Raw genomic sequence first — 20,937 nt, 5'->3', positions numbered from 1 at the left:
GGTGTCTCTGGCCCCGTCACCCCTTTCCCTCCTGCCCGCGGGGTGCGGGTCCCGGCCGGAGGGGCGCAAAGAAGCGGGTGGACACGCCCGCGGCCGCACTCAGGCTCCAGTGGCGCCTAATCGGAGCCAGACTCTGGGCGGGTGAGCCCCGGTCTGTGCGGGGCCGGAGCGGCCTCCCGGGGCCCGGACCCTCCCCCCTTCCTCGTCATTTGAATAAAACGCCCCGGTCCCCGCCGCGGCCCCAGCCCCGAGCCGCCCTGACCCGCGCCTCCTCCGCTCTCCTCTCCCCACTGCAGGCGGCGGCCTGAGCGGCGCGGCTTCGGCGGCTCCTCCCGGCGCGACCCCCGCGCCCGGCGGCGACCATGAGGGCGAGGCCGCGGGTCTGCGAGGCGCTGCTCTTCGCGCTGGCGCTGCACACCGGCCTGAGCTACGGCATCAAGTGGCTGTGAGTGGGGACCGCGCAACGGGGGGCTCCGGGAGAGGCGGCTGGGGGCCGTGGGGAGCCGTCAGGGGCCCCAGAAAGGGGAGAAGTTGGCTTGGGGGGGGGGGGGGTCATGGGCAAGTCACTCTTCGTAAACCCCCTTTCCCTTCTCTGCCCATGCTGTCTGTCCTTGGCTGCCGGAGGGTTCTGAGCGAGCCAGCGCATGGAGGGCGAGGGGATGACCCTGTCCGGGCAGCTGAGATTTGCGCAGACCTCCCCCGGGGCAGATGAAAAAGAGCCTGGGCCAGGGGCGCAGATCAGAGGGTCCGAGTTGGCACGTGCTTCCTTGTCAGTCTCCTTCTCCTGGTTGGAGGTCCTCACACAGCCCTGACCCCTGCCTGAGGGACCCTGAGGTAGTGTCACAGCCTGCGGGGGGGGGGGGGGGGCGCTCTTGTCCTCCTCTGTCCATGGGGAGGGAGCATCTGCGCCTCTCAGATCAGATGAGAAGTGGCCCTTGAAGAGCCTCGTAAACTGTCAGGTGCTGTGCATGTGTGAAGGGAAGGGTGGCCCTCTAGGTGGAAGTGGCTCATGGGCGGGGGTTTGGGGGCTGGTGGGAGAGGGGTACCCTTCCATCCAGCAGAAGGGACAGCCTGCTCTGTGCAGGCTGTGGGACCCGCAGGGCGGAGAGAGGAGTCCAGCCAGGCCCGTCCTGGAGGAGCTGCACCGGGGACTGGGAAAGATAAGCCCAGGCCGTAAATAACGCCAAGTGTTTTGGAGAGAGCAGGGGGGCGTGGTGGGGCCCAGACTGGGGGAGGGAGAGACCACCTGGTGGGGGACACATGTTTGAGACCCTGGAGAGGTTTTTCAGGGGCTGATTTTTGCTAGGCTGGCCCCAGAGGCTCGGGGGCGCAGGTGGGGACAATGGGAAGGCCGTGTTTTGAGTGGACGGGTCCCCTGAGTTGTGCGGGAGTCTACGACAGGACTCAGTCTGGAGTTTGGGGTCGGGGGCGGGGAGCCATGCGGCTAAGACAGGCAGGGGACAGATTGTTGGGGCTGTGCAGGGGTGAGGGGGGCTGTGGGGAGTGTGTGTGGAAGGTTCTTGGATTCGCTGGAGACAAGGCGATAGTGGCCAGGCCACCAGCACATAGTCTGAAGTCGCCAGCCCTGCTCCTTTTGGGGTTGAGCTGCCCATGAATTGATGATTCAAGAGGGGAATCCCCTCTTCCTGTGTGTCTAGTTGGGAAGAAGAAGCCTGGGCGCAGGGGCCTCCCAGCTGCTCCTGATTACTTTTGTGAGAAACCAGCAACCCTCCTCCTGCCAGTGCCTGGCCCTGGCCCAGCGGGCGGGAACCTCTGAGCAGGGAGTCCACGCCGCCTCGCCCACCACCGCCATCTTGCAGAGACGTAAACTGAGGTGCAGAGAGGGAAAGGGTTTGCTGAGGAGCAAAGCAGCGGCCGGCTGAACCGGGCTCGGTCCTACGGCGTTGTGGGGGACATGCTATCCCTCCCAGGTTACTGTGGGCCCCGAGAAGGGTGTGGCTTGCACAGCCCCCACGCTGGCATGTGGCCGGGGAGGGCCTGGGACAGATTGCCAGCTAAGCCCCGCATCTACGCTGTCCCCACTCCAAGGCGCAGGCTGCCACAGAAATGGCTACAGCTCCATGTCTGCCCGAAGGAGCTGCTGGCCTCGTGGAGGAGGTGGGCATGTGGAGAAAAAAACAAAAAACCAAGCCAAGTGGACTTTGGGCTGTGTTCCAGTCAGTCCCTCCCAGGGTAGGTGACTTTGGAGGAGAGATAGGATTTTATGGTCAAGGATGGAATGCAAAGCAAGCACCCTAGCCAGGGGGACAGCGGGACAAAAGCATGGAGGCAGGACCGTGTGTACGTGGGGAAGCAGCGGAAGGAGGAATTAAAGGAGCCTCTTAGTAAATCCCAGACAGAGGGCCGAGAGCTTTATTCAGGAGGTAGGTGACAGTCTTATCACTGCCGTTTTACAGAGGAGGGAGCAAAGGTACAGAGAGGTTAAGTAGCTGACCCAAGGTCACACAGCTAACTCATTGTGGCTTTGGGGTCAGAACCCAAGCAGACCTGCTCCAGGAAGCCAAAACTCTTCCTAGTGGTTAAACTCTCTGGAGCTGAAGATAGAGGGGGAAGCAGGAGAAGGAGTAGAGTTTAAGAAGAACAACAGTTGTGTGTGTGTGTGTGTGTGTGTGTATACTGGTGACTCTTGAACAACACAGGTTTGAACTGTACAGTTCCATTTATATATGGATTTTTTTTTCAGTGAATAACTGCTGTTTTCCAACTGCAGTTGGGAATCCACGGATGTGGAGGGCCAACTGTATGCATTGATCCGCTCCATTTTATTTATTTATTTTTTAAAATATATTTTATTGATTTTTCACAGAGAGGAAGAGAGAGGGATAGAGTTAGAAACATCGATGAGAAAGAATCATCGATCAGCTGCCTCTTGCGCACCCCTTACCGGGGATGTGCCCGCAACCAAGGTACATGCCCTTGCCCAGAATCAAACCCGGGGACCTTTCAGTCCGCAGGCCGACGCTCCATCCACTGAGCCAAACCGGTCCCGGCTGATCCGCTCCATTTTAAAAGTGGGACTTGGGCATCTATGGATTTTGGTATCCACGGGGCTCCTGGAACCAATCCCCCATGGATACTGAGGGACAACTTAAGTTTTGGGGGAGTCAAAATTTATATGCGGATTTCTGGCAGCACATGGAGCTGGGGTGGGAGAGTGTTGGTACACCTAACCCCCAAATTGTTCAAGGGTCAACTGTATATGACCTCGCTACAAGCTCGACACAGTTCTCAGTGCTTTGTGTATATTGTTTCATTTAACTCTCCCAACCACTATGTGTGTGTGTGTCGGGGGGGGGGGGGGGCACTCTGCTATCACCCCCATTAAACAGAAGAGGAAATGGAGGAGAGTGTCTAACAGGCCGTCACAGCCAGTCGGCAGCAGAGGCGGGGTTTGGAGTTAGGCTGTCTGGCCCTGTGGCCTGCTGGTCGCAGGCAGCCACAGGGAAGGACAGGGCAGCTGGAGGCTGAGGACTCATCCAGGAAGACTCAGCTGTCCTGGGGGTACCCTGGGAGGGCGGGAAGAAGGGGGACGCTACCCTGGGTTTTGGAAAGTGAGCTAAGGATGAAAGGGCCATTTGACCCAGGAGCTGAAACCAGATGTGGCCGAGTGACCTGGAATGCCCACCTGTTGGGCACCTGGGACTCAGCCTGAGTTTCCCGGTGGGGTGAAGGGTATGGGGGAGGGGGACAGAGCCTGGAAGCTTAGGGAAGCAGCTGACCGGAAAAAAAAACTTGGGGTGCCCCTCTACGACCTCCCCTCCTACCTAAGTCAGGTGCTGGGAGAGTCTCAGGCCAGCAAGTGTGGGGGGACTCAGATGGGCCATCCGCCCCTTCTCTGGCTGCCCTGGGTGGGGGTCAGGGGAGGTGGTTCCAGCCTCCTGGGAATCTAAGGGTGTTAGGTTGGCTGGGAGGACCCACAAAGGCTACTCCTCCTCCCTCCCTTCTCCCCCCCCTCCCCGGGGGGCAGCCTCGAGCCTGCCTCTCACTCAGCGGCCAGGCCTCTCAGGAAGGAGCCCCAGGGGCCTCCAGAAGGCACGGAGCTGCTGCCCAGTTGGGGGACCTGCACCCCAGCCTGAGCTCTGCCAGTTCCCTAGCATGAGCCCGGCCTCCGGGGGCCTCAGTTCCATCTCCCGGGTGGGAGTGGAGCACCCAGCCTGGGGTCTGGGAGGCCTGGGTGCTCGCTCGGCTCTGCCTCTGACGGGCAGGCCCTGCCTTCTCTGGGGCTCCTTGTCCCCACTCACACAGCGGGATGGGGACATGTCGGGTGAGCAGCTGAGTTGAAACGGACACCCAGGCCTCTGCCTCCTCCCCCCCCCCCACCCAGGGCATGCTCAGGAGAACCCCAACTCCTGAATGAGAAGGCCTGGGCCACCCCAGCAGCACCCTTGGCACAGGCCTTGCTGTGAACTCTCTGTCCCCTCCTGTCCTCTCTCCCACCCTCACCCCCGTGCCCCCCCCCACCCCCAGACAAACCAAAATGTTTTCAATTAGGGGTCTGCTGCATGAGGCAGGCGGGCGGGCGGAGATGTCCAGACGGGTAACTCCCCCGCCTCCCGCCCTAATCCTTGATTACCTCCCCAAGGGGGACTTAGTTAGATACGGTCATTACCGCTCATTACCAGATGACCGGGTCTCCCTCCTTGGGAGTGGAATCCACTGCCTTCCACCTCCCGGTCTCCCAGCCGGCACACTCCCCTGGCGGACCTCCCCTCCTCACCCCCCAGACCTCCGGTCCCTCCCCTCCTCACCCCCCAGACCTCCGGTCCCAGCCACTCGCCCCACAGCTCCCAGCTCCCTCCTGTGCCTACCCCTGGATGGCTCCATCTTCTTATGTCCACCACCCACCCACCCACCGGGGCAGTCTGAGCCCTGCATGGGAGCATGCTCCCTGCGGTGTCCCTCACAGCACCTCCTCTCAGCATCAGCTGAGTGGCCCAGGGTCAGGGTCCCCCGGAAATACAGAGCTCATGTCCCTGGAAGCCCCAGTGCTTACCATTCAGAAATTTTGCCTGAACCGAGCTCCCCAGGAAAGGCTGGGCTCTCGTTACCCCACTTCTTGGCCTGAGCAGGAGCGCAGGGAGAAGACCTGGAGGGAGGCAGCCATGTGGCTGGAGTGCCCACGGCGTGCTTGGTACTGTCCCCGGTTTTCTGGTCTGATCCTACCCGTGATGAAGCAGAAGGCTGACTCCGCGGGGAAAAAGAGAGCTGGGCGAGGTGCAGTGCAGTGCAGAGCAGCTCAGGACAGCTGAGTGTGATGGCTCCCAGCCCAGCAGGAAGGGGACCCCGGAAAGGGAGGCCAAATCTGCAGGCCGCACACACAGGCACGGGGTGTCCTCAGTGTCCTCCTCTGTACAAAGTGGGGAGCGATAGTAATCTCATCCCAGCCCATCCCTCTGGGTGTTGCGGGAATGAGATGCATATCCGCAGAGGCTCTGCCGACTAGGACCGCGTGTGTGGACAGCGTCCGCCAGGTCACGCTGAGGGAATGTCTCTGCCTCTGTGTGGGCACCCCTCACCCCGTACAGGCTGCAGGGACTTAGGCCTCAGGTGCCCCAGCTTTGGCGGACCTCAGCGGCTCAGCAGGCCAGGCAGGAGCAGACAGGTCCGTAGAGACCAGAAGCCGTGTCTGAAGTCTGCTCTGCGTGCTGGCGCTGGCATCCCGGTGCCCCACACCTCTCCTTGCTCATGGTTTGGGAGGTGGGGATTCTGTGCTGAGTCACGGAAGGCAGGGGGCTAGTGTACGTGAGCCCCTTCCAGGCTGTGGGGTCCCTCTCGCCTGCGCTTAGAGGAGGTGCTGCCCGGGGGAGTCGGCTCTTCAGAGAAGGCCTGGGAGAAAGGCAGATCCAGGCTGGACCCTGGGTCCCGGCGTCTCGGAATCCCCTGCCCCGGGTCAGGATCTGGGCGGCTCTGGGGTCCTGTGGCCTCACCAGGGTCATAGACACCTGGGCCGGTGTTTCCCAGAGCAGGGGTGAGGCCGGCCCGCCCCTCAGGGCTTTGTGCTCCGCAGGCCGGGAGTTACACAGAACCACGCCTGCTGCCTCACCGTAGCCTTTCTCAGGGACATAGTTCGTCGTGTTTCCTGAAGATGCCTGAGCACGGGTCCCTGTCTTCAGGGTCTTACTGGACGGGAACCCATTCTGGGAAATGCACGTGTGGGTGCAGACCCCGAGGCCCAGAGAGACAGTGACTGTCCTCGGCTCGCACAGCGAGTTAGCGGCTAAGTCCGTCTTATCACCCAAGGAGTGACCCTTTGACCCTCTCACAGCCATCCCTAGCACGTGTGTGGGACTTGACAGCCTAAGAAGGGAGTTTAATAATTAGACGAAGCAATGATGGAAAGCTCCTAAGTCATGTTGTGCACTTAGTAAATGCTTAATTCCTACTGTGTATCATGATGATGATCATAACAATTAGCACTTAGCACGGTGTCCGGCACACGGTGAATGCTCCATGGTGAATGAATGTTAACTAAGAAGGAATTCACTCCTAGCTGCGAGAGGACCAAATAAAGGCAACAAATGCAAGTAGCTTTCAGACTGTAACGCTGTTTATTTATTTATTTATTTATTTAATATATATTTTATTGATTTTATACAGAGAGGAAGGGAGAGAGATAGAGAGTTAGAAACATCGATGAGAGAGAGTCATCGATCAGCTGCCTCCTGCACACCCCCTACTGGGGATATGCCCGCAACCAAGGTATCGATACATGCCCTTGACCGGAATCCAATCCGGGACCCTTCAGTCCCCAAGCCGACGCTCTATCCATTGAGCCAAACGGGTCCCGGCTGTAACGCTGTTTATTGCTGGGGGAATTATGATAACGATTAGGTAGGATGGCGGTTGTGATCCTGTTACGAAGGAGAGCCTGCGGCCCAGTAAAGGGTCCCTGATGTGCACAAGGCCACAGGGTGGGGAGAAGGGGGAGGAGCCATCTTTCTGCTGGGGCCTGAACTTTGCCTCTTGGTTTCCTGGCTCTTTCTGGCAAAGGCTCCAGGGCCCCCTGAGGAGAGGGTGGGGCCGGTAGGACACATGGGTGGAAGTTACGTGGCCCCTCACGCCCTGTCTTTCCTTTCCTCGATGTTGCCTCTCGGTGGTGCGCAGGGCGCTATCCAAGACGCCGGCAGCCCTGGCCCTGAACCAGACGCAGCACTGCAAGCAGCTGGAGGGCCTGGTGTCGGCACAGGTGCAGCTGTGCCGCAGCAACCTGGAGCTCATGCACACCGTCGTGCACGCCGCCCGCGAGGTCATGAAGGCCTGCCGCCGGGCCTTCGCCGACATGCGCTGGAACTGCTCCTCCATCGAGCTGGCCCCCAACTACCTGCTTGACCTGGAGAGAGGTAGGGAGCCTGCAGGGGCTGCCAGGGCCTGCGGAATGCACGCAGGTGGGGACGGAGGGATTCAGGCACACGTATGTGTGTTTAGATAGGTGGGGGAATTCACGGGTGGACGGATGAATGGATGTGTGATGGGTGGATGAGTGAGCGGACGGATGATAGACGGATACACAGAAGGTTAGAGGTGCGGATGGATGGATGGGTGGGTGGGTGGATGGGTGGGTGAATTAATCATAGATCTGGGTATTTAGGCATGAACCGATGAATGAATGAACACACAGTGAGTGAGCAGACCAGCGCAGAGGAGCCCGAATGACAGCACACGTGCACGTTGTACCCCAGTGCACGAATGAAGGAGAGAACAATACCAGGAAGGCTCTTGGAGGGTGAGGGGGGGTCCGGAATGGGAATGCGATGGAACCCACCCTTGGGACAGACTGCTGTTCACAGGTAGTGCTAGCCCAGGTCGGCTGGAGTTGCTGTGAGATGCACACAGTGATATACGGGCTAAAGAACACCTGTGGAGAGGACTTCCTGGAGGAGGTGGCTTCTGGGGTGGATGTGGGGAGCGTGTGTACAACAGAGAGACTTTCTGTGGGCAGAAATGCCCCAGTGGGTCTAACCTGCGCTCTGCACGCTGAACGCTCATGTTTGTGCAGCACTCCACAGCTTCCCTTCTCCCACCTTGGTTGAACTCTAGAGCCAGCCTGAGGTAGGCACTCTCAGCCCCATTGCACAGTTAAGGAAACCGAGGCTTGAGAAGGGGCAGTGGTTTTCTAGTAAAGAGATGGAGTCAGGGCCAAGGCCATGCCACCCGACCGCTGAGGCGCACGGGCCTCCATTTGCTGGGGCCGCGGTAACGAGGGGTGAGGGGCTCTCACACACGGGAATGTGTGTCTCACAGGAGGCTGAGATCCAGGCGGAGGCAGGGCTGTGCTCTGTCTGAAGGAGCTGGGGGAGGGTCTTCCTGCTTCTTCACTGCAGCTGGCGGCCGGTGGCCCTTGTGCTCCCTGGCTGATAGCTGCCTCGCTCCGATCTCTGCCTCTGTCAAGGGGCCCTTTCCTTCTACGTGTCTCTGGTTCCAAACTCCCGCTTCCTCTAAGGACACCGGTCATGGCATGAGGGTCCACCTGGATCTAGTATGACCTCATCGAAGCTCAGTTACACCTGCAGAGACCCTATTGCTAAACAAGGTCAAATTCACAGGCACAAAGGGTTAGTGCTTGAGCAGATCTTGTGGGGGAAACATTTCAACCCACAGTGGGCTCTTTGAATGCTCACCTTGCCCATCCATCGGACCATGAGCTCTTTGCGGGTGAAGGGACAGCGCCTTCATCTCTCTAAAGCAGCCCGAACGCTGTGTGCGGGGCAGGCAGGGCAAGTCCGGGAGCATAAGTGTGTGGGCGTGAGGGTGTGCCAAGTGCGTGGGCGGCTCTGCTGTCCTGTGTGAGTGAGTGTATGTGAGTGTGTGTGTGTGCATGTGTGTGCATGTGTGTGCATGTGTGTGTGCGTGTGTGTGTATGTGAGTGTGTGTATGTGAGTGTGTGTATGTGAGTGTGTGTGTGTGAGTGTGTGTATGTGAGTGTGTGTGTGTGAGTGTGTGTATGTGTGTGCGTGTGTGTGTGTGAGTGTGTGTGCATGTGTGTGTGAGTGTGTGTGCATGTGAGTGTGTGAGTGTGTGCATGTGAGTGTGTGAGTGTGTGTATGTGAGTGTGTGCATGTGAGTGTGTGCGTGTCAGCTAGTGTGTTTGTGGGAGGATGTAGGGGTGACAGATTAATGGCCCAAGCTCTGTCCTGCACCTGTTCCACTCTGCGTGCAGCCCCTGGCCCCACCGGACCTCCGAAGAGCAGATGGGTGCCCAGGAAGAGGCCTCAGGCCTGGGCTGGGTGCTATCTCTAGGTCATCACCCCACATGGCTGACAGGCACCTTCCCACAGGGACCCGGGAGTCCGCCTTCGTGTATGCGCTGTCAGCAGCCACCATCAGCCACGCCATCGCCCGGGCCTGCACCTCCGGCGACCTGCCTGGCTGCTCCTGCGGCCCTGTCCCAGGTGAGCCACCCGGGCCCGGGAACCGCTGGGGAGGATGTGCGGACAACCTCAGCTACGGGCTCCTCATGGGGGCCAAGTTTTCCGATGCTCCTATGAAGGTGAAAAAAACAGGATCCCAAGCCAATAAACTGATGCGTCTACACAACAGTGAAGTGGGGAGACAGGTAACCACCCACCCCACCCACCCCAGAGGGTTGTGCTTGTGCCGATCGGCCAGAAAAGGCCACCGAGTGTGCCCCGGTGGAAGGGTGGCGGGGGGATGGGCCCCGATACACCCACTCAGACGGGTTCCTGGCCTCCCCCAGCTCTCCCCTCTCCAGCTGTGTGGGGCTTGCCTGGCTCCTTCTCCAGGGGGTTCCCTGGGGCTTGGGGTGGAGAATGTTGGCTGAGAAGAAGGAGCACTGGGCCAGGTGTCAGGAGCTCTGAGTTCACACCTTGGCTCTGGCAATCAGCTCTGTATGCACGTCACTTCCTGTCTGGCCTCAGTTGTTCCCATCTATACAAAGGGGGGTTGGTGCTCCTGAGTCCCTAGGGGCCATCTTCTCAGGCTCTGCCTCTGGCCTCTGGGCCACACTGGGTGTGGGAGGAGCCGTGGAGAGGGCTGTGGGGCAATGAGCTTTAGCTTAAGGAATTGCCTCCCTGGATCTAATGAGGACGTCCTCCTGGATCCAAGGCTCACCCTCACCTCCCGGACAGTTTTTCCCAACATCTGTTATCAGTTTTCCCTTAGTTCCTCACCTCATTTCACAAACGATTGGAGGAGTGAACGAATGGGCCTTTTTATTTTCTAACAATTAAAAAACAAACAAACACCTTTATACCACCTGTGTGCCAGACCCTGTGTGGGGTGCTTGGTGAGTTTTCTCTCCTGTGGTCCACAGTCCACTGTGAGGAGGTACTGCTCTCTCTTCCTGCAGATGGAGAGCAGGGCGCTGGCGGGGCAGGGTGCTGGCTGCAGATGGCATCTCCTGACCCCCTCCCTGCTGCCCCGGGAGGCCCATTTCAGAGGCACCGAGTGAGGCACAAAGAGCTGAGGTGGCTCAACCCGGGCCCAGGGCTCAGGGGAGCCCAGGTCTGAGGGCTCCAGGCCCAGAGGTGTCCGTGTCCTCACCTTCCCGTCTCCCTGGTCTTCCTCGTGTAAGGATTCTAGGATGTTCATGCCACCTGTGGACATTTGGGGAGATTGAAGCCAAGTCACACTGTGAGTCTGTAGCAGAGCCTGGCCAGGGGCCCAGGACTCCAGCCTCCCAACCGGGAGGCCTGTCCCCCATCCTCGGAAATTCAACGGGAACCCCCTCACCCAGCCCCCAGTCTGAAAACCCAGCCCCATTCTCACCCACAGCCAGGCCCACACCTCATGGGCACAGCCATCGCCCCTCCATGCAGTCCAAACAGGGTTCTCAGCCAGGCCACACGGGGCTGACCCCTGGCTCGATGCTAAGAACTGTCCTCTCGGGGCCATCTGTAAGCCCAGGCCTGAGAGGGCACATGGCCCCTCAGGTGCAGTGTGTTTAGGGAAGCACACAGCTGAGCTGGGACGTAGTTTACCTTTTCCTAATGATTCAAACGTACCTCCCACCCTTGGAGGCTCAATGTATCCAGCAGTGGGGTTCACTCAGGAGCTTCCCTTAGCCACTTCCAGATTTTATACCCAACGGACTTCCTCCACCCCCACTTCCAGGCACCAGCGAGGGGGAAGGAGCCCTGGGACCTTGACCAGTGCCCTCACTAACGCCCCGAAGAATTCTGGGCAAGTCCCTGCCCACTCTGTGCCTCAGTTTCCCATTTTTGTGCTGCAGTGGATAGGCGTAGGGGGCCTCTAAGTCTTGTAGCTGTCTGCACAGGGCAGGCAGGAGGGCCTGCCTGGGCACACGGATCCGAGTCCTGTGGGCAAAGCAGCGGGGGTTAAAAGGCAGGATTGAAAGGATCTAATTCATGCCCCACAGGTTCACCTGGGGACACAGAAGCCCAGGGAAGATGGTGGAGCAGTTACTTTCAAAGCCAGGGCCAGAGTCACCCAAGCCCAAAGCCCAAGCTTCCCTCCTCCATCATATTATTACCATATTTTTCAAAAACAATATTCCTTTACATTTTATAGTTCACAAAACCCTTGCATATATGTCATTTCATTGAATTCCCATGACTAAGCAAGGTGACAATTCCGTGTTGACTCCGCACATAGGAAGACAGAGGCACTGAGTGGTGACGTGGCCTGCTGAGGGTCACCTGGCAGGAGCACCAGCAGTGGAGGGAACGATCAGCCAGGCCAGGGAGCCCCCATGCTCTCCCCTCCTCCCCTCCTGTTTTTTCCTCCCTCTCTCCCTCCCTTCCTCCCTCCCTCCCTCCCTCCCTCCCTTCCTCCCTCCCTTCTTTCTTCTCTTCCTCCCTTTTTTCCTTTTCCTTCCCCATTTCCCCCCCAGCACTTCGTAAAACTTAGTAAAACCAGTTTTGTGTGAGAGAAAAAGCATGGACAGTTAAAAGCCATGGCTTTTTATAATCGCCCTCAGACCTGGGTTCAAATCCCAGCTTCAAGGTTTCCTGGCTGTGCACCCTTGTGCCTGAGGCTTAGCCTGTCTGAGCCTCGTTTCCTCTTTTTACTGCGGGGGAGTAAGGAGGCCTCTGAGCAGGGCCGTGGTGCTGACTAAGCTGAGCATTGGGTGTGCAGTAGGCTGTATAACTGGCACCCACTACCCTGCAAATGCCACTCTCTTCCCGCCTCTCCAACTGCCCCTCAGTTTGGAGGAGGAACTGAGGATCTATAGCACCCCCAGCTTTAGATCAAACAGACAGACAGACAGACACACACTCTATCACTTGAGGCCCAGAGCAGGCAGGCAATGACTCCGAGAGCACCCAGCATGGGGGCAGAGGGAGGGGGAATTGGAGGAGTGGGGCTCGGGGTCCCAGGGCAGGCCAGCCCAACACCCTCCCCTGTCCGCAGGCTCTGCGTGCGTCTCTGGAGATGAAGTGTAAATGCCACGGGGTGTCCGGCTCCTGCTCCATCCGCACCTGCTGGAAGGGGCTGCAGGAGCTGCGGGACGTGGCCACCGACCTGAAGACCCGCTACCTGTCGGCCACCAAGGTGGTGCACCGCCCCATGGGCACCCGCAAGCACCTGGTGCCCAAGGACCTGGACATCCGGCCCGTGAAGGACTCGGAGCTGGTCTACCTGCAGAGCTCGCCCGACTTCTGCATGAAGAACGAGAAGGTGGGCTCCCACGGGACACAGGACAGGTAAGGGCCCGCCGCCGCCCCTGCAGGAGAGGGCCAGCTGCGTTACACGTGCCCCCTCCCAGCTCAGGGCCAGGCACACGGTCAGGCCAGCTGGCATTTAGGGACGGGAGTCTCTGCCCGGTTGGGGGAGGTGGCCCCAGGAATGCGGAGTGGAAGTGCCCCCTGGCAGAGCTTCTGGGAGCGGCTGTGGTGCTCCTTGCCAAGGCAGGGGCCCCTCAGGAATGGAGGTTGGTGAGAGGCCCCAACCCCACCTTCCTCCTGGCTGGGGAGACAGGTGGGAGGAGACGCTGACAGGCGCTAGCCTCGGTCAGTGTCTGCCAGATGAATACGTGAAAGTTAAATGCCACACAACTGGCGCACTGGACAGATGAGGGCCGTGGCCAGCCCACAGCGACGTGGGAAGTCCGCACAGAGTGGAGGCAGAACTAGGGCAGCTGCGCTCCCGAGAGGCAACGGGAGAGCGAGGTCTGCCTGCATCCTGTGAAGAAAGAGGGGTCCCATGTCCCCCCCCCACATGCATGCACCCACCCCCCTGGGCCCCAGCTCTCTCCCCCAGGTCCCCCAGTGTCAGAGCTGGGGCCGAGGGCCCTACAGCCGGCCCCATCCCGGCTGCTATAGCTGGCTCCGGACGGAAGAGAGGGAGGGAGCCGGCGATGCCTACAGACCTACTGTGCGCCAGGCAAAGCTGGCGGGGAGCAGCCTTTCCCAGATAGTTCTGGAGGAAGCTGATCCCAAGAAGCTGTAACAGAGACAGGCGTGCTCGTTTGGGAAGCTTTCTGGCGATTCACAAGGCAGGGGAACATATGAAAGGCTCGGAGCAATCCCACAGCAAAGGACCTGTCTGAGCTGTGCCTCCCCGAGGTGTTTGGCTGGGGAACTCTTTTATTAAGGAGCCCCTAATAGCATTCCACAAAACGAGTGTTCGGCGGGGTTAAAAGAATATTGAACCGGAGTGAGGGTGTCTGAGAACGTGTTTGGCACATAGTTGGTGCCCAGCCAGCATCTGCTTCCTCCGCAGCCCACGTTCCTGTCTCCAGGAGAGGGGGGCTGGCTTGGGGGGCCCTGTCTTCGCAGGCCAGGGCAGCAGGCTCTGTGAGGAGGCCCAGGCTCCCATCTGGAGGCCAGATTGAGGGGGTCGGGCAGAGTGAAGATGGAACTGGGTCAGGCCAGGGAGCCAGGAGGGAGTGAGGCAGTCCGGGTGGGTCTGATGATGGGGTGGGGAAAGGAGGATTCTAGAACCCAGAGGGGCTGGGGGAGGCCCGTCAAAGATCCCAGAGCAAAGACAGGGTCTCCCTGCATCCATTGGCGGGGGTGCGGGGGGGGCTGTGTGTGTGTGTGTGTGTGTGCTGGGAAAGGATAGTTTGCACCTGACTCTGCAGCTTCCTGGCTGTTGGACCTTGAGCAAATCCCTTCACTTATCTGAGGCTCAGCCTTGTCTTCTGTGCAATGGGGTCACTGCCACACACCTGGGAGGGTTGCTGAGAGATCTCTAGTTACACTTTCGGGGCAGCTCCTCAGTGCGGGGGCGTGCCAGTCCCATGGAAGAGAGGGAGGGAGCCGGCGATGCCTGCAGACCTACTGTGCGCCAGGCAAAGCTGGCGGGGAGCAGCCTTTCCCGGATAGTTCTGGAGGAAGCCGGTCCCGAGAAGCTGTAACAGACAGGCGTGCTCGTTTGGGAAGCTTTCTGGCGATTCACAAGGCACGGGAACATTGCAGTTAATGGCAGTCTCCACTCGCGGCCGGAAACCAATCATTGTCTCACTAATAGAAAGAGGCTGGTCAACCTTGAAGCTCTGAAAGGTCAGAGCCAGCCACTCCCTATCTAATTGAGACAATAGTAACTAACTGAGGCAACTTCCCCATCTTGTAATCATGTAAATCCTTACTGATATGATAATCCGCTTGTTATCTGCCTAAGGGCTATGGGTGTTTACCAAAGCTGCTTAAGAGTACTGGGTGTTTCCCAAAGCTGCTTAAGGGTAATGGGTGTATCCCATAGCAGCCTCAATAAAAGGGATAGCGAGGCCAGAGCCTAGAGAGTCTTCCCACTAGAGGTTGACTCCTGCCTGGCCCCCCATTTGTCCCAAATTAACTCTTTTCTAGTCTCTCTCTTCATTTTAGTGTGTGGCCTCCTCCCGAAACCGGACCCTGAGTGGGCCCTAATCATGCGGGTCGTGTTAAGGGTTCCCACAACTCACCTCTTCCCACCCCCGACCCCAGGCCTCCAGGCCCCTTCTTTCCAGTTTCCCACACTCTGCCCCTAAGATTTGCCCCTGAAACTGGTACTACCGGTAGTAAGGAGGCCCATTGGACAGCACCAGCTGCCTTCCTCGCTTTCCCAGAATGCCACCCCCCAACCCAGGTCTCCTGCCATGCTCAACTCCCAGCATGCTTTTGGGGATGGGCCTTTGCAGACATCCGTCCTGGTCAGTGTTTTCTGCAGTAACAAACAGCCCCGATATCTCAGTAGCTGACAACCACAGACACTCCGCACACGCGTTACACGAGGCTCTGGCAAACGCTGGGGGAGAGGAGAGACACCAGGTGCTCAAACTGTGACAGGGGGAAGCCCAGGGATGCCGGGAGCCCAGAAGGGCCCTCACCCAGTTTGGGCATCAAGGAAGACTTCCTGGAGGAGGAAATATGTAGGCTTCACTCGGTTAGGGGACTGAGGGGTGCAGGGGGTGGATGTAACTGTAAAAGGAATGTGCGCAGGTGGTACCTCTCCCAGAGGCTGGCCCCTCACTGGGGAAGGCGCCCTCCACCAGGCCCGCCTGGGGAACCGAGGCCTCTTCAGCAGTCAGCATGCCAAACCCCAACCCTTGGGCCATATTTCTGCCAGAGGCCCCTGCACCCCTGAAACCTGCCCCCTCTCAGCCAGTGCTGCCTGCTCCCTGGGATCCAGATGTCCCAGGAGTGTCCCCTGGGCCAAGACCCTTTCCCCAGGCTCCTCCCTCCTGAATCCCCCCTCCAGGCACCACCTCCCGCTCTGTCTGTCTGGTTGTCAGGGACCCAGAATAACATGAACTCGGCCCCCTTGCTACCCCGCTAAGCCTGCGGGGACCAGTGGTGCTGAGTGACTGGACAAAGCCCAGAAAGGTTCAGTAAGGGCAAAGCTGGGGTTGGAGTCCAGGGCTTCTGGCTCTGGGGCACCTGTCCTTCCTGCCTCTGCCCTTCCTTCACGGAGGCTGCTTCCCTCTGTAAAACGGGCATCGTAATTCCCCCAACCCCGGGCCCCGGCATGCCTTCGATTTGATGAGATCCCGGGGGAAAGGTGCCTGGCACGGAAGGAGGCAAGTGGGTGGCAGAGCTTCTCCCTTCGTGACCCGCGTGCCAGCCGCTCACGTTGCTCACACACACACGGCATTTTGTCTGTTTCAGAATTTTTCCTGGGATTCTAAAAGTAAAGGCAATCTTTGCATTTGTTACATTATAACTCAAGATTGAGTCTGAAGATAAGACTATTCGAGTGATTTGAGGCTCCTTGGAGTATTCAGAAGTGGAAGAAACAGGAAAAAAGACACCTCCATGAAATAAAACACCCCCATCATGTTGATAAATTAGGAATATAGGGAAACGTGAGACATACCCTTGGGGAAGAGGATTATTAAATACTAGAGGCCCAGTGCACAAAATTCGTGTATGGGGGTGGGTATGTGTGTTCCTCAGCCCAGCCTGCACCCTCTCCAATCTGGGACCCCTTGAGGGATGTCCGACTAAATATGCAGTCGGACATCCCTCTCACAATCCAGGACTGCTGACTCCCAACCACTTGCCTGCCTGTCTGACTGATTGCTCCTAACTGCTCATGCCTGCCAGCCTGATCGACACCTAACCACTCCCCTGCCAGCCTGATTGACACCTAACTGATCCTCTGCTGGCTCAATTGCCCTAACTCCCCTCCCGCACTGGCCTGATCTTGCTCCCAAATGCCCTCCCCTGCAGGCCTGGTCCCCCCAATTGCCCTCCCCTGTAGGCCTGATACCCCCAAATGCCTTCCCCTGCAGGCCTTGTCACCCCCAACTGTCCTCCTCTATAGGCCTGGGTCCCCCCAACTACCCTCCCCTGCAGGCCTGGTCCCCCCTAACTGTCCTCCCCTGCTGGCCATCTTGTGGTGGCCATCTTGTGTCAACATGGGGGCGACCATCTTGTGTGTCGGAGTGATGGGCCAATTTGCATATTACTCTTTCATTAGATAGGATTCCCAAAGATCAAGACACCTCTGGGGACTGAGTCTGTAGCCAGGGTCGAGGAGGCTGCGGGCTGCCTGGCTGGGAGCTGGGGCTGAGGTGACTGAGTGCTTCCCCTTTCCCCTCCCCAGGCAATGCAACAAGACATCCCACGGCAGTGACAGCTGCGACCTCATGTGCTGTGGACGTGGCTACAACCCCTACACGGACCGCGTGGTCGAGCGGTGCCACTGCAAGTACCACTGGTGCTGCTACGTCACCTGCCGCAGGTGCGAGCGCACAGTGGAGCGCTATGTCTGCAAGTGAGGCCTGCCCTGCCCGGCCCGGCCCGGCCCCGGCCCCGTGGGAGCTCCTGGGGGCCTCGGCGGTCCACCGAGGCCCTCCGACGGGCCTGAGATGCCTCGTGGAGTTTTGCTTGTGACTTCCAAATGCCAGGCATGGGAGGCGGCCGGTGCTTCCACTTGGAAGCCGCCAGGAACAGAAGGAGGGCCGGGGACATCAAAGGAAACTCTCAAGATTAAAAATAACCTGGCAGCCCGAGGCCCCGGAGTGCCCACTTGCTGCCTTCCAGGCCGGTCTAAGGAGCCAGGGGCATGGGATTGGCAAGACTGGCATGGACGTGACCTTGTGCAGCCAGATCACCGGCCTCCCTCCCGGGAGAGAAGGAAGGGGGAGCTGCCCGCCCGCACGGAGTGTTCTGCCGGCCAGGCCCCCAGACCCCGGCCCCCAGCGTCGAGCCTGCCGGGCCCACCACACGGAACCACTAGCTTGGGTTGTAAATGTTTTCTCTGTTTTGTTTGTTTTCTTCCTCTGGGATGTGGGAGCTACAGAAATATTTATAAAACATAGCTTTTCCTTTGGGGTGGCTTGCCTCAATTCCTCTTTATATATTTTATATATATACATATATAAATATATAGATTATATATATATAATGATCTATATTTTAAACAAGCTTTCTAAACAGCTGTATGAAATAAATGCGGAGAGAACCCCAGTCCTCCCCGGCAGTCTCCGGCCTCCTCAAGAGAGCTCAGAAAATCCTGGCGCTGGCCCGGGCTGGCTCTCCGGTTTCCAGGCGAGGCGGCTTCTGATTGATGTCCGCCCCTCCTCCCCCCGCCAGCTCTGAGGCTCTGGCCCTAGTCTCCCCATAAGATCTCTTGGTCAAGGGCGAGGACAGACGTCTTGAAACACAAACCCAGCTGGCAGGTTCTTTGTTCCTCAGGGACACACACGCCGACGCACACGGCCTGGCCTTGTCGTCAGGCCTGCGAAGCCGGCTTCAAGGGAAAACCCGGCTCCGGGGGAGCTGGGGACACGGACTCGGGTTCCAGCTCACTCCGAGGCTTCTCCGTGTGGCCGTGGGTGAGCCTTCCCCTCCTGAGGCCTCGGTTTCCTCATCGGTGAAACGGAGGCGAAGGCTGGTGGTTGGGAAAGCCCCCGACGTGTGCCGGGGGGAGAGAGAGAGAGGCAGTGGGATTCCTGCAGGGTCCCTCAGGATGTGTTCTCCTCATGGCTGTGGGGTGTGAGGAGGAGGAGGAGGAGCCAGAAGGACTGCACTTGGAGGATGCAGAGATGGGGTGGAGAGAGGACCGGGTTCTGAGCTGGGCCTGCGGAGATGGCGATGTCCATCGGTCCCACGTGGAAATACTGAGTTGACGGGCAGATGTCCAAACCTGGAGTTCTGGGGAGAGGCTGGGGCGAGGTGCACACTTGGGCATCAGCACTCGGGGGTGGAAGAGAGAAAAGCAAGCACCCAAAGGCCCGAGCTGGACACTTCCACTCGGAGGTCAGGGAGATGAAGAAGAAAAGAGAAGGAACAGCCAGGGAGATGGGAGAACCCCCGGGGGCCCAGCTATAACCAGGTGAAGGCCGGGTCTCGGTGCTTCAGCCTCACTTCCTGTGAGGGGTGGGGGGTGTCCCCGAGCACAAAGGGAGAGGGTCCTGGGGCCTGGCCTGTGGCAGGTCCCCCAAGTGGAAGCAATTAGTAGTCAGTCACCTATGTCTCGGGACTACATGGAGACGATGGATGTAAGGAGAATTTATAAACTGATTTTCTGTGTGAGAGGGAGAAGGGGAAGGTGAGACACAACCTGGAGACGGGGGAGCACAGTGCAGCTTGGAGCCTGGGCGGACTCGGCGGCGGCGTGCAGCAGACACCCTGGGTGGGTGACGGGGACGCACTCTGCACGCCGAGAGGCTGGGCCCATCGCAGGGTGGGAGGAGAGAGGGCTGCGTCCAGCCCCGGCCTGAACGTGCGCAGCGGGGGTGGCCGTAGTGACCGAATCACAAGCTGACAGGAACTTCAAGATGTGTGTCCTGGCCTCCTGGCCATCGGTCTCCTCGCAGACGAGGGGATTCCGAGAAGGGAAGGCCTTCCTGCGGCCAAGGAGCTGAGAAGGGGCCGAGGGCTGGTGGTGCGGGTGCAGGGCATCCCAGGGGTGGATCCCACCCCCACCTGCTCCACAGTCTCCCCTGGCTCCCTGTGCCCCTGCCCCCAAACCAACCCCTGGTTCCGGCCCCGGTGTCTGAGGCCCTTCCCTCAGGCCCCAGGGGATCCTCCCAGCCACACTTCCAGCAAGTCCCCCGGCATCTCCTCTGCCTCCGGGATCTGCTGTTTGCAGCCCCCTCCACAGAGCCTTCCCCAGGGCCCCGGGCTCCCACACCCTTCAAACCTTCAAAGCAGCCCCAGCACCCAGGATCGCAGAGGCGGCCAGAGCCCACTCTTCCTTCGAGGCCCACGTACACGGCTCCCTCCTCCGGAGAGCCTTCCCTGACCAGCCTCGGCCTGGGCCACAGGGTTCCCGCAGCCTCTGCACGCCTCTGATGCTGCTCCAAGCCAAGGCTTTGTGGAGCGTCTGTCTGTGGGACTCCCCTCCCTGCCTGGGACCTTCTCATGGGCTGGGACCAGCCGGGGGCACCTGGGGACCCCAGGATCTGGGGGTGGTGCATTCAAGGCCCAAAACGCACCTTGGAAATGTCAGATTTGAAAGTAAACCTTTAAACAATGTTGGATTTGAACATGTCTCAAGACAAGCCAATGGAAAGCAGACCAAGGACCCGGAATGACTCTCAGAAAGAGTGGTCATATCCTACAAAGGCTTCCCTTTACTGTGCACCTGCTGTGTGCTGTGCCCAACATAAAGACAGGAGGCCCCAGGGGAGTGTGTATGGGTATCACCATCTGACAGGTGAGAAAAGGGAGGTCCTGGGAGGGGCCGATTGACCTAGGTCTCCCCGTTAGTTCAGAGCCAGGCGCCCAGGTGTGTCTGACACCAAACTCCTCCTCACATGTCTGCTTTTCAACGACGTGAGGGCTGAGAAGCATGGAGGGCAGAAGGCTGTTTCTGGCCCAGGATGGAAGACCTCCCGGGGCCCCTTGGGCCTCACGCACCTGCCGCTGGCCAGTGCCCGGGCCTGCAGTGAGCCCTGCACCTCTCCAGCTGGGCAGCCAGGGCGGGGTGGAGAGCTGGTCGCTGGCCTGCTCCCCGGGCTGGGTCAGGGCTGGAGCCTGTAGCGGGGCCCGGCCTGCACTCAGGGGAGGCAGTGCTGAGTGAGTCCAGGACCTCAGTGCTCCAGGGTCTCAGGTCTTATTGTGGACATTGATTTAGAATCACAAACTCTTGGTACCTTGGGCTTTGGGATCTTCAAAGCGTTGCATCAGAAGTCCTACAGGGGCCAACAGCCAACCAGAATTTTTAATTAAGAAGAATTTAAAAGGCCCAGGATTGCTGGCCCAGGCCTGCTCCAGCTTCCTCCTTGGTGAGGGGCAGCAGTCCCAGACGGGGGAGAGAAGGGGGGGGGGGGGTAGAAAGCCCTCGAGAGATGGTTACAAGCTCCCCGGAGACGATAGCAGGAACAGCTTTGAGGAAGCGTCTGGACCCAGTGTGGGAGGCCGGCAGGAGACACAGGAGAAGCAGGGCCCGGGGAGAGACACGAAGGCGGCAGAGAGGAAACAGGAACTCTTGAGAAGAGGGAGAGATTAGCTCGGTGGGAAAGGGGAGAATAAGCAGATAAGGCCCCCCTGGGGAGGCCAGGTCAGGCCACAGGATCAGCGAGGGGGGCCGGGCCGAGCCCGTGCGTGCGGGCGGATGGTCTGTGGT

General features: G+C 59.2%; 1 protein-coding gene across 1 annotated transcript; it reads left to right on the top strand.

The window, feature by feature from the left end:
- The first annotated feature begins 270 nt into the window (after positions 1 to 270).
- WNT11 (Wnt family member 11) lies at positions 271 to 17,772 on the top strand. The gene is made up of 5 exons (XM_036427667.2): positions 271 to 445; positions 7,126 to 7,361; positions 9,297 to 9,574; positions 12,352 to 12,644; positions 16,966 to 17,772. The coding sequence occupies exons 1-5, from the start codon at positions 363 to 365 to the stop codon at positions 17,138 to 17,140; spliced, it is 1,065 nt and encodes a 354-aa protein (XP_036283560.1). The 5' UTR covers positions 271 to 362; the 3' UTR covers positions 17,141 to 17,772.
- The last annotated feature ends 3,165 nt before the right edge of the window (positions 17,773 to 20,937 follow it).

The sequence above is a fragment of the Pipistrellus kuhlii genome, unplaced genomic scaffold (assembly GCF_014108245.1).
Source record: "Pipistrellus kuhlii isolate mPipKuh1 unplaced genomic scaffold, mPipKuh1.p scaffold_m20_p_9, whole genome shotgun sequence".
NCBI lineage: Eukaryota > Metazoa > Chordata > Mammalia > Chiroptera > Vespertilionidae > Pipistrellus > Pipistrellus kuhlii.
This window is presented reverse-complemented; position numbering and strand designations above follow the sequence as displayed.